At 35.1% G+C, this 13,664-nt stretch overlaps 1 protein-coding gene across 1 annotated transcript in view; it reads right to left on the reverse strand.

The window, feature by feature from the left end:
• Nucleotides 1-13,356, reverse strand: part of CSTF3 (cleavage stimulation factor subunit 3) — a 69,934-nt gene extending 56,578 nt beyond the window's left edge. Inside the window, exon 1 of the mRNA XM_007111140.4 lies at nt 13,157-13,356. Coding sequence (XP_007111202.1) covers nt 13,157-13,183 — 27 coding nt within the window. The 5' untranslated portion in view covers nt 13,184-13,356. The remainder of the gene's footprint in view (nt 1-13,156) is intronic.
• Between the last annotated feature and the right edge of the window lie 308 nt (nt 13,357-13,664).

A 13,664-nucleotide genomic window follows, 5' to 3' on the forward strand; every position in this document is an offset into this window, starting at 1 on the left:
GTCCCCTGCATCGGCAGGCGGGCTCTCAACCACTGCGCCACCAGGGAAGCCCCCGAACATATACTTTTAAAAAACATTTTTAAAACTAAAATAAACCCATCTTTTACATTTAATAATATAGAGCAGCAGTTCTCAAACTCTGTAGTCTCGGGACCGCTTTTATACACTTGAGTATACCAAAGAGCTTTTGTTCATGTGAGTTATTTCAGCATTTACCATATTAGAAATTAAAACTGAGAAAAATGTTAGATATTTATTCGTGTACAAATAACAATAAAATTATTTACATGTTAACATAAATAACATTTTAATGAAAAATAACTTTAAAAATTCAGCGAGATTATGTTACATATATTTGCAAATCTATATAATGTGAGACTTCAAAATGCAGCTGGATTTCTTATCTGCTTCTGCAATATCAACTCAAGTAAAAATTCCACTGTAGACTCATGAGATTACCAGTGAAAAAGGCAAATAATGTCTTAAATCTATTATGAAACAGTATGAACTCACAGGTCCTCTGAAAGTCTTGGGAACCCACAGGGTCCCTGGACCAACATTGAGAAACACTGCTATACAGAATTCATCCTGAGCCACAAAGAAAAAGCATGAAATGACACGGAATTTTTATTTTTGATGTGAAAGTTTTAAAAGCATGATTTACAAGTGTATGTACAGCATAATGAAAACTATAAAAGAAGTCCATAATAAAACAGATTGAAAAGATTGTACTAAAATATTTAGTAGTCATGTCTGGGTGATAGGTGGTAGAAGTACAGGTGACTCCCCCCTGTTCTTTTAATATTTTCTAAACTCTTTAATAAGGTAGTTTTATTTTTCTTATAGAAATATAATCTTAAAAAATTAATACCTAAAAGAGTAGCTAGGACCTGAGGCATAAATACAAGTATTACTTCTCAAATTGTTGTTCAGAATACTACTGTGTACCACAAAAAGTGATACTCAAAAAATTCAGATAAATGTTAATTTGTACTAAGTTTGGTTTTACCTTTTTTGTAGGACTTCTTGAAATCCACAGTATGGTAATAAATATCAGTAACATTCAAGAGGGGATAGAGAGGGAAGCATTGCCCCTAATGCCTTTCTTTTTCCTTTTTTCCCCCCTTAGTGGCAATTAATATTTCACCAAGCAATTCTGTCAAAATAGCAGTTGGGAAAAAAATTTTCAAGTCATGTGTCTAGGGGAAAATAATTACCTGGAAGAAGGATACTTTTCTTTGGAATAAATCAGTTTCCACCACTGATAAGTATACATTTATTTAGAAAGAAAACCATGTTTTAAAAGACTAATATAATTTTGTATCAAAATTAGGATATTCAACTAATACACAAGAGCTTTGTAAGTAGCTTGCTTAAACTACTTTAGTTTAGAAACGAAAACTGGAAAAGTTTAATAAAGGAGGACCACTGGTCCCACCCACATATTAGAACATAAAATCATAAATAAAGAGTACTGCAATGGTGATAAATCACCAGATCAGGATGGTTCAAAAAGAGGATATATGGAAAATCAGCAAATAATAAAGGTGGCATTTCAAATCGGAATGTTGGGTTATTCAGTGCATGGTGCTAGAATAACTGTTATCTACCAAAATAAAGTTGAATTCCTATTTTACCCTTTCTACCAAATTAATTTCAGATAGATCAAAGATTTAAACATTAAAAACAAAAACACAAGAAAGAACCATTGGAAAATATAATGAAATGTATCTTTGCCCAGGAAGGCTCTTTAAAAGCCTCTGAAAAGAGTAAACTTAATTCATAAAGTTTATTTACATTTGTGCATGGGAAAAGTATCACAATGACATTGAAAAGACAAACTTAAAAAATATCCCCAACACACATGGCAAAGTATTAAATTTATTAATATAAAGTCCAGTCACTAAAAGATCAGAAACTCAAAAAGAAAATGGGCAAAGTATTCGAACAGTTCACAGAAAAAGAACAATAAACTTTAAACATTCGAAAGCAATACAAATGTAAGCCACAAGACAGAGATCAAGGGTGTTTTTGGTTTTTTTAAAAGATTTTTTTTGATGTGGACCATTTTTTTTTTAACATCTTTACTGGAGTATAATTGCTTTACAATGTTGTGTTAGTTTCTGCTGTATAATCAGCTATATGTATACATATATCCCCATATCCCCTCCCTCTTGCGTCTCCCTCCCACCCTCCCTATCCCATGCCTCTAGGTGGTCACAAAGCGCTGAGCTGATCTCCCTGTGCGATGCAGCTGCTTCCCACTAGCTATCTATTTTACATTTGGTAGTGTATATATGTCAATGCTACTCACTTCATATGTAGACCATTTTTAAAGTCTTTATTGAATTTGTTACAATATTGCTTCTGTTTTATGTTTTGGTTTTTTGGCCATACGTGTGGGACCTTAGCACCCCGACCAGGGATCGAACCTGCACCCCCTGCATTGGAAGGCTAAGTTTTAAGCACCCACAATGGTGTTTTATAATTAACATTACACTGGCAAGGATATATATCAATAGAAACAGACATTCTTGAATTGTTGGCAGGAACAAGCGGTAATATTGACCAAAATTTAACATGAATATCTGACCCTGAATTCCAGTTCTGACAACTTACCCTACTCTACACATACACAAAGATGTACACAGGAGAGTAATCAGCTATGTGGCTGTTTGTTGTTGTGTAAGACTAGGAATAATTTAAATAATCACGTGTAAAAGAACTGGTTAAATTATGGAATCTGTAGTCACTAAAAGGAACAAAGCAATGCAGCTCTATAAACAGCAACATGGAACAATCTCCATAATAGCCGGTTAAAAAAATAGGAGTGGATGGGGAGACACACACACCACATACAAGCATACTTCACACACTGTATACTCTTCTGCTCTTTGAGTTTTTACTGTTCACCTGAGAAATATTTGTTCAGTGCCTAGTGTGTGCCAGGCATTGTTGAATGGGCACTTGGGATACAACAAAATAAAGATTTCTTTCAAACGGTTTACTTCTTGACAAACTTTAAAAATACTTTAAAATAAACTAGGATTCATAAGATATCAACTATAAAATGTTAATGGTAAAATAAGAAGTAAATGTGATACAGGAACTTTAAATCAGGAATTAAAAACCAGTTAAATTAATTAATGCTAACAATCAGTGTTTCAAAGCAGTCTGATGGGAGGCCAAATCACTCAAATCCACTTGCTGAAAATTAACCTACCAAAATTAGATAATGTATGCCATAATCTGCAAAAGAACAGAGAAACTCAGAAGACAGCATCTAATATCTGACCAGCATAATTGCAGCAAGTATAAATGTCTCCTTACAAAATACAACAAGCCATTCACTTAGTGATTCTCAACCCTGGCAGCACATCAGAATCACCTGGGGTAAAGGGAATTTAAAAAGATGCTCAAGCCTCCCTCTAGATCAATTAAAACAGAATCTCTAGGAAGGGGCCTGGACCGTCACTATTTTATTTTTTTTATTATTTATTTATTTTTTTCCCATCACTATTTTAAAAAAAACTCTCCAGGAGGTTCTAATGTGCAGCCTCAGTTGAAAATTATGGCTCTTTATGGATTCCAAACTTTTTGTGTGTGCTGCTGAAACTTCCTGCAATCTAGCGAAGCCTATGGGCCTTTCTAGGGATAATGTTCTTAAATACACAAAATAAACTATGCAGGATTTCAAAGGAAGCCAATTATACTGAAATGTAATTATCAAAATATTTTTAAACAAAGTTTATATTGTAATAAATACTTAACACATGAAATAACAAAATCTAGTGGCGAGTCTAGTGATGAGTGCCAACAGTACTTTGAATACGTCTGTCCCAGTCACACAGCTATTGCTAACGCTACTTCTGTGGTTTCCTGCCTACATTTGTAATAGAAGGAAAGGCTCAATTTCAGTTAGAGATTAGTGAAAAGTTTATTTTGCCCATTCAAGTTCAGGGAACCCCGGCAATTCTGTCCACAGACACCTGGGGGAAGAGGTTACCAGGGACCTAAGAACCCCATGGAAAGGATGTTGGTTCAGATATAAAACAAACATCTATTGAGCATCTACTATGTTAGGCATTGTCACTCCTCATTAAGCAACTGATAACCCCATTTCATAATAAAAACTATAACTAAATTTTACATGAATCTGCCCAAAGTCCAGTTAGAATCCGGCAGAACTATGGCTCAGCTCTTCGCAGAATCTCTTATAACCCTAGATGTTTTCCTCTGGACAAGGATGTAGTTAAATGTTCATAAAACAATCTATCTAGATAATTCTCAATCAACTGAATTAATTATCAACAGAAGGTAACCAAAATGGCCAAGAGTATCCTCTGGTAGTTAAAGGCCACATTTAATTCTCACAATAAAAAGTCATTCATCACCACAGCTATGAACCAATTGGGTAACCAAGAGCATAACATTTTTGTTTTGTGGCCTGGTTACCACACTGCTGTAAAGCAAATGAAAACTGAACAGTTTTCTAGTATCCACAAGGAGACTGAGCCTCCATAAGGAATGGACTTGTAATATTATTTCCTGAATCTGTTGCCAGATCAGAGAAATAGGTCACTTTAAGAAAACCTGTGCCAAGTTTCCAGTGCCCATTTGTAATGGAATGAGGTCAGAGCTCTCCTTAGTTATAGCAAAAGAAGAGCCGTCTCATGCTTACATGTCCCCAAACCATTACTATAAAGAAACTATCAAAATCCAGCTTTTGTCTTTGGAATATCTGTAATCCCACTATCATTCTTCAGGGGGATGATAATGGGGAGTAGGATGGGCCCCATATCAAATGAGCAGAACAAAAGCTGGACTAGTTCAGTTCCCAAGGCATGCACATTTAATGATACTAGTAGGATAGCGGGAACTTCTTTGATTTGCACCATTTTAAAAACCAGAAAAATAACACAACCGTAAGGAGTATACACATACACACCAACATATACTATTTCAAATGGGTACAAAAATCAGAAAAAATTGTGAAGTAGACGACAGACTTTTTTTTTGTATAAGGCGAAAATGTTGCTGAGGAACTACCTCCAGTATCTGTTCTATGAACTGTTTTTCTAGTCATAGTGCACTGCTAAAATATCAACTTTTCTAGGTGAAGAATAACCCGTGTACAACTGGCTTAAAGTATGGAGATAGGATATATTATACATGTTTGACCTTTTTTATTTTTAATAATGGCTTTATTGAGACATAACCACTTTCCATACAATTCACCCATTTAAAGTGTAAAATTCAATGGCTTAAATTTATTATATTCACCATAATAAATTTTAAAACATTTTTATCACCCTAAATAAAAACCGGTACCCATTAACAGGCAATCCCATTTCCCAGTCCCCCTAGCCCTAGGCAACCACCAATCTACTTTGTTTCTATAGATGTGCAGGTATTTCATGTAAATGATATCATACAATGTGTTTTGTTTCTGACTTTCACTTTGCATGTTTGCAAGGTTCATGTTTTATCATATATCAGTACTTTCCTTTCTATTGCTAAGTATTCCATTGCATGGATATCCCACATTTTATTTATTAATCAGTTGACGGACATTTGGATTATTTCCAGTTTTTGAGTGGAATTCGTTTTGTGTTTTCTTTTTACTTAGGTATATACCTAGAAGTGAAATTGATAGGTCAAAAAGCAAATCTCTGCGTAACATTTTGAAAAACTGGCAGACTGTTTTCCAAAGCGATTGAACCATTTTACAGTCCCACCAGTGTGAGGGCTCCAATTTCTCTACATCCCCACCAACACTTGTTATTATCCATCTTTTTGATGATTATAACCATCCGAGCAGGTAAAGTGGTAACTCGTGGTTTTGATCTTTATTTCCCTGGTGGTTAATGAAGTTCAGCACTTTTCATGTTCTTATTGGCTTTTGTATATATTTAGAGAAGGGTCTTTTCAGATTGCTTGCCCATTTTTAATTCTTTTTTGTTATTGCATTGCAAGAGTCCTTTACATATTATAGATACTAGTCTTTTATTGGATAAACGATATACAAAAATTTTCTCCCATTCAGCTGGTTGTCGTTTTACTTTCTATATTTAACCTTTTGTTTTGTGAAGCTAACTCAGAAATAGAACTTATGACATTGTCTCACAGGCTCCCTGCACTATTTCAACAGTTGTCAAACTTCTTATAAAAAATCGCTTAGCACTCTTAAAAATGAGGAACCAGAGATTTTTTTTTAAATGTGGGGGTTAAATCAACATTATCATACTAAAAATTAAAACTGTAAAAATTTTAATGTGTTAATTCATTTAAAATAAACTTCTGATTTTATTTTAAAATATTTTCCACACTTTAAAAAAACTAGTGAAAAACGGCACTGTTTTACATTTTTCTGATCTCTCTAATGTCTGGCTGAATAGAAGACATCTGCTTCTGCTTTCAACCTATTGCAATATATTGTTTTTGATGAAGTATAAGACCACAAAACTACAATTATGTAGTTGGAAAAGGGAGCAACATTTTTAATAGCCTTTTCATATAACTGTGGATATGTCATGTAGCCTCTGGGAAACCGAGTTAAGCTGCAAACCACTTTCTTTCTATACGATAGCTTAATTTATATTAGGTGGTTGTTAATGGCGTGGGGCGTGGAGAAGTGACAGACACTATTATATTAATGATTAAATAATTTATAATCTAATTTAATTTCTTCTTTCCATTTCCACAAGGGAAGTAAAATCTGGACAGGAAAAAAAATGTACTTCTCTTTCTCCAAACAGCTATTTTTGTGGTAAATGGGGGAGGGTGTTATGCTGGAGGTCATATGGAAATTAAGTTAAACTAGAGGTCAGTGAACATTTAAACCAAGTGATAAACATCAAAAGTATGCAGGAGGAATGTAGTAAGTTAAAGGATGTAAACTTATATTAGCTTTTTGACCAAGATTTTTGCAACAGAACAAGCAGAGTCTCAAAACTAGGTTTGTAATGAGTACTTTCCACTATTAAGGATAATGAGTGACTAAATATAGTAGGGAGAGAAAAATCAGTAAAAATACTATCAAAGGCCTAACCATCCTCAAATAATCTGCAATGTTTTCCTCCATTTATTTTATCAATGTATTCAAAACCAACTTTGAAGGTCCAAGTATCTTCAATCCCTAACCTAAGTGATTTGCAAACTTTCATTTACATAAAAATCACGTGATACTCATTTCCAATGAAGATTCTCAGCCTGACCTACAGAATCTGTTACATTGATAGTATGTCTGAAATTGAGGTATAGGTACCTATACTTTCATAAAGCACCTAAGTGAATATGATGCAATGGACCATGGACTCCATTCTGAGAAAACACCACCTGTTCTGTAAATATATTTTTTTCCAAATGTTGTGTTTCTTCAAAAATAAAGTGGAATCAGACCTAAGTCATTCCTTTTGCTGTTAAAACATTAAGAAAACTGCAAATACATACATTTCAACTCTTAGGTCTGTCTTGGTTGTCTTTTTCAAAGTTAAAAGCAGACTGGGGGCTTCCCTGGTGGCGCAGTGCTTGAGAGTCCACCTGCCGATGCAGGGGAAACGGGTTCGTGCCCCGGTCCGGGAAGATCCCACCGGCCGCGGAGCGGCTGGGCCCGTGAGCCATGGCCGCTGAGCCTGCGGGTCCGGAGCCTGTGCTCCGCAACGGGAGAGGCCACAACAGTGAGAGGCCCGTGTACCGCACAAAAAAAAAAAAAAAAGTAGACTAGGGTAGCACTCTGCAAGTATCTGCAAGTAATAACTGAGCCGATTCATATGCCTAGAGAATTAAGCATTTTATGTGACAGATGACATTAATATTGGACGCCAGCTTAGTCCTCTGTTCCTTTACCAGTGCAACAAAACTCTACTAGATGTTTTTTGTGAATGAATCTGAATATGTATCCTGTATATAAACCATTCAAACCTTCCAAAGACTAAAATCTACTAAACATGCAAACAATTCAAAAGCTTAACAAAGAAAAAATAGGCTAATGGTTATTGGTCCAAATAATTATACTTATCATATTTGCTTATTAAATTTGTTTATTCATCCCCCAGGAAACAAACAGCTACAAACTATAAATAAAAATCTTAATATTTTAGAATTTGAAAAATGCAGCTTTAGACCAGGAGTAGCCAAAATATTAATTCACTTGATAAACTAACTGAAATGTTAGAAAACAACAATTAGGACACAGCTTTATCCTTCTGGTTTTATTCAATATTTACTGCTGATTATAACCTATCCATTAATCTAAAAATAGTTTAAACATTTGTTTAACTAAAATCTCTTTTAAAATCAATTCTCATACCATTACCAACTGTTGAGTAAAAACAAAAAGACTCAAATTCACAACTAGGTCTTGTCTAAAGAGGAATAAAGATTTAGAGACAATGGCAGAAAAGCTTAAAACTATGAACTGTTTTTTGCAATCATCCACCGAATAGGTACAAACATCTGAATAGATACAAACATCTGAATAGATTTTGCCATTCTGGAAGGTCTATCTAGGATGTAAATTTCTGTATTCCTAATGCTGAGGGAATGCAATCTCTTCTAACACAATCTCCTTCTGTTGTACTTCTCCGGAAAACCAATATTTCTGTAAACACAGATCAATCTCTCTTAGGAATAATTACTGCCAAACAGAGTATTCTATGTAGTCAGTTTCCTCAAGAAATATTAACAATAAGATCAAATCAAATTTGCCTGCCCCAAACTATTATACTAACTATCTTAAAATAGGAGGGGGAAAAGTAGGAAAGGCTATTACGGAAAGATTTTGTTAACAACAGAGAAGAATAATAGGATCCAAAGAACACACTGTTGTTATAACATATATTCTTTATAACATATATTCTTGGCCTTTCCCTCCCTCTTCTAACCTCCACACACATCCACTTGGGTTTAAAATTGGCACTATTTCCCTTTAACCCCTACTAGATATTAATGGTTACTCAACAAAATAAATCAGGTTTCAACATTGAGTGTTTCATCTTTCTTTCCTCATTAGTAAGTATATAATAGAACACATATTTTTCATATTTTCTATATCTTCCTAAACTTATTTTTCACCCAAAGCAAAACAATTATTTATGGCCCTAAATTCCCCTCTTTGTTAAGAACTATTGGCAATTAATTTGTGTTCCTTCAAGTCATGCAATTTTCCCGAAGTAAGGATCATTCTTTTTATACTTTAGGCCTTCCTAATTCTAGGATAGGCTACGAATTGTTTGAAAATTTATTCCTAAAACACGAAAGTGTAGAAACAGAAATTTAGGGACTTAAAGGTTCATGGGAATTGACTTGGCCAAATACATTTCTTTGGCCAAATACATGTAACAAAACTTTAGAAACCATTCACTCTTATGCCCCAAAATATTTTACTTTGTATTAATTATTAACAATAATTATAAGAACCTGTATTCCCAAAAGATACAATTCTTTAAAATTTTGTAACATATAGCATATAGCCTGAATGCAAAAATTTATCCATTTATTTAGTGAACACCTTTAATTACCAAAACAGTGTTTCTAGGTTTTTAAGGTGCAATGGTGAATAACTAAGGCAGCCTTTCAACTCAAAACCCAGTGGAGGAACTCTAACCAATAGCCTATTAAATGCTGTAGAGGTGATGCACAAGGTAAAATGGAGTGAAGAATGAGATCAGAAGTTGAATCAAGCAGTAAAAAAAAAAACGTACACGATAAAAATATAGCCATAATTCCACACGGGAACCAGATGTGCTTTTGTTAGGGGGAAAACCTAACAAAACCTATATGCAGGTGGCTTTGTCACCATTAAACTGACAAAAACAGTAAACACGAAGCTCCAGAAGAATACCCACCAAAACTGCAAGGTAATTTAAATAGCCCTCTAAATGTAAAATAGAACTTCCTTACAAGAGTTAAAAAAAAAAAAAAAATCACAATAAACCTTAGCTGTGATTTTGCTTGTCTACAATCATTTCCCTCTTTCATACAGCACAAATCTAGAGATTCAGTACGAAGAAAGGACCATCTATATTTTTGAATAACAAATTTAAGATATTATCAGGTTTACTGAACAAAATTTTTTTTGAGTTTCAACGCTAACCAGCTAAAAGAAATCTGTAATTCATATCTCCAGGATTCTTTGTCTATCCCACCCTTACCATCTTTCCAAAGCAAATCCATGATTCAGAGTGGTTTTGATGTTTTTCTTATTATTCTTCAGTTTTGTTTAGTCGTTTTTTTCCTTGTCCATCATCTCATTTTTCCTCTAAATTTTCATTAACTGTTGTCTTACACATCAAGTGAGCTAGTTGATTCCTATTTTTGATCATGTCACTCTTTAAGGTATCATTTAATTACCATTTCAGTTAAAGTTGAATAATACGGTATCTGCGATTTGCTTCAAAGTAATAGAGGTGGGGAGAGTAAGTCAAAGTATGGAGAAAAAACATGTTTCGCTGTGAAGCTCTATGATAGAAACATCATACATTATACTACTCTTTTTTTCTTGCATGTTTGAAATGTATCTTTAAAGAGTTTAAAATACTATATGAAGATAACTCTCTGTTGATCATCAGATCAGATGTCAAAACATGTCTTACAGACTGATGGAAAAAATATATAGCATATAGGAGGCACCATAAAGCCTAGGACAAGTTAAGCATTTAAAAAACAAAAAAAGAAAAGGCTATAGCTGATTTTAACATAGTAAATACAGAGAAACCCCATGAATCCACAGCTATCCTCAATCTTTTAAAAGGAGGGGAAAAGAAAAAAGGAATTTCATCTTTGAGGAAAAAATATGAGCCAGTAAGTAGAGACAGAATAGGATTTTCTAAAAAATCACCATTTGCCACTTTCAAGGAAACAACTGATTTATTTAAGGATTATCAATTGATGATAAATAACTAGATAAAAGGTTATTGAGGAACACAGTTATCAACCCACAGATTACTAACTGCCAAGGGGAAAATAATCCTTTACAATGAAGAGATCAAGCAGTCATGACCCTAACCCTGACCAAGTGAGCAAACTTAACCATTACTAACACTGGAACAACCTAGCATGAAGTGCCTTTGATGTGATGTTATAAAGTATTCTACACAAAAATATTTAACCTGAATATTATCAAAGCTCTGAGTTTAGACATAACCATAATTTTCAGGAAATACAGAAGATGAGGGGACAAGTTAAATGATACCACGTACACACAAATCAAATAAGCCCAGACATAAAATGAGAAGTTCTACAAGAGAACTGTTCTGGATTCTTCAAATAGACAATATATATCCTAGGGGAGAAAAAACAGAGGGACGATTCAAGAGACATAACCAAATGATGCAAATAACCTAGATTAGATTCTGATTTTTTTTTTGAATTTTATTTATTTTTTTACACAGCAGGTTCTTATTAGTTATCCATTTTATACATATTAGTGTAGATTCTGATTTTTAAAATAATAAAACCCTATGAATCACATTCTTAGGACTTATTTTTAGAAATGATACGGTATCGCTATTTATTTTCTTAGGTGGGAAATGGTATAATGGTTATATAACAGTATTAATGCCTTGTACTGAATGCTGAAATAAGGGGGGCTGAATATGTCACTTACTTTCAAATAAATATATACACGGAGATAAAGCAAATATGGCAAAACACTCAACAACTGTCGATTCTAGGTGAAGAACTGTACTGCAGCTGTTCACTGCACTTTTCCTTATGTCCTAAACTTTACATATGAAACTTATGGGTGAAATTTTTTTCTTTAAATTTTTACCACCTTCTCTCCCACTTAAAACACCACAGTTCTGAAATGAAAGGTCATGGCAACATTTCAGTATGTTTACAATTTTAGATAAATTTAAAAATTAACAATGAATTCGGGAAGCTTTCAATGAAAACCTCAGTACATTATTCCTCCTCTACTTTCAGGTGACAAAACATGAGCCCAGAAAAAGGGTCGGTATACAAAAACAGACTTGACATAACGATTTTAAGACTTGGCATTCTTGGGCATTCTAACAGCATGTAAAATGGAAATACTGTGAAAATTTCAGGACTGAAATCAGTTGACGAGCAAACACAAAATTCAGTTTAGCCAAACTTTCCCGACATAATAAAATTTACAGTCACCCTATTCAATAGGAACACTCCAATTCTGCCTCATCTCTGTCAACCTCCAAGAACAGCCCCCACATTAAAAGCTGGGGACTTCAAAAACGAAAACCTAAGTGTATTTCGTTGCTATGGCAATGGGTAATTTCAGGAAATTGAGACTGCAGTCTAGCTAGCCTCCATTTTAAAAACTATTTACCTAAACATACCGGACTTGAATCGAAAAATAAATTGACAGCTTTCATAAAACACCATTTTCCTCTTTCAAACTCAAAGGTAAATACTATCCTACAAAATTATGAATAAAGAGCAAAAGAAACAAATCATTTAACTAAAAATCTGAATTTTAAAATACTTAAATGTCACATATCCAGTACTAAAAAACAGATGCTTTTACTTACAGTGGCCCAAACAGAATTCTCATTTCCGATTTATCAAATTCTACAATTATTTGTTTCGTTGGAGAAATGAAAATGAAATGTTGATAGAAGAAAGGGAAGGAGCAGGAGAAAGCCACAAAATTCCCAAATCTTAGCATAACGATGCTCTTACTCCTAAACTGCTTCCTTCTTCATTCGCTCATGCAAGAGTCTATTTCTCCAGATTAGTTTCATCTTACATTACTTCTCAAACCTTTTTCTGGGTACAGTATATGTCGGAAAGGCGGTGGAGGGAACACTGTCAAGTTTTTCGAAAACAGCGGGTACACGTTAAAATAATCAATTCCTAAGCCCTTAACACCAAAATGGTATTAAAGGAAAGACTCTCACCAGAGAATTCCCATGAATCTAAATAGGACGAAGTAGCTTCCTCGCTATTGTCTAAATCAAATATTTGTTCATCTTAACGCCTAAGACAGAGAAGCCAAAAAAGTTTTAAATCTCAGTCAGATCTTGCTCCCCATTCCCACCGTACTTCTGTACCCTGTCTTTCGGGTTCATTAGACCCTTGATTCCTCCTCAAGCGAACATGGCTGTTGAACTCGGACGAACAGAGACGGGGAGAGAAGAGGTCGCCACGAGGCCCCACCACTCTCCTTCCTCACCTGCTCCGTGGCTCCGTCTCCTGACATGGCCTCAGACGACTAGAACGTGCGAACTGGCCCGCGATGCCAAGCTAGAAAAGAAAAATTAAACTAAAAACCACCCCCAAACAACTAAAATTACCCCCTGCCCTGCGGAGCCAGACCGCCAACAAGAACCGCCACCGCCCACTCAGATATGAATTAAAATGGCTGCGCCCGGGCCGGCCAAGGAGGGGGTGTGGCTTCTGCATTAACTTCCGGGACAGCGGGCGGAGTTAAGAGAGCAAAATCATCGATTACTCAACCGCGCAGAAGCAGAAAGATCCCAGGGGCGGGCCCAATGCAAGTGCGGAGCGTCACGGACTTGGAGTAGAGAGGCTGTTGCTGAGCGAGCTGCAACCGTCTGGGAGGCGGGAAACTGTTTTCCACGGAGGCTCGCGCGCCTTTTGGAATTTAATTATCAAACTGTGGAGCGCGCCTCTTCACTGTTGAAGCCTGCAAATCGGTTCAGTTCAGGCAAGCTGGCCAT

Source organism: Physeter macrocephalus, chromosome 16, assembly GCF_002837175.3.
Source record: "Physeter macrocephalus isolate SW-GA chromosome 16, ASM283717v5, whole genome shotgun sequence".
Taxonomy (NCBI): Eukaryota; Metazoa; Chordata; class Mammalia; order Artiodactyla; family Physeteridae; genus Physeter; species Physeter macrocephalus.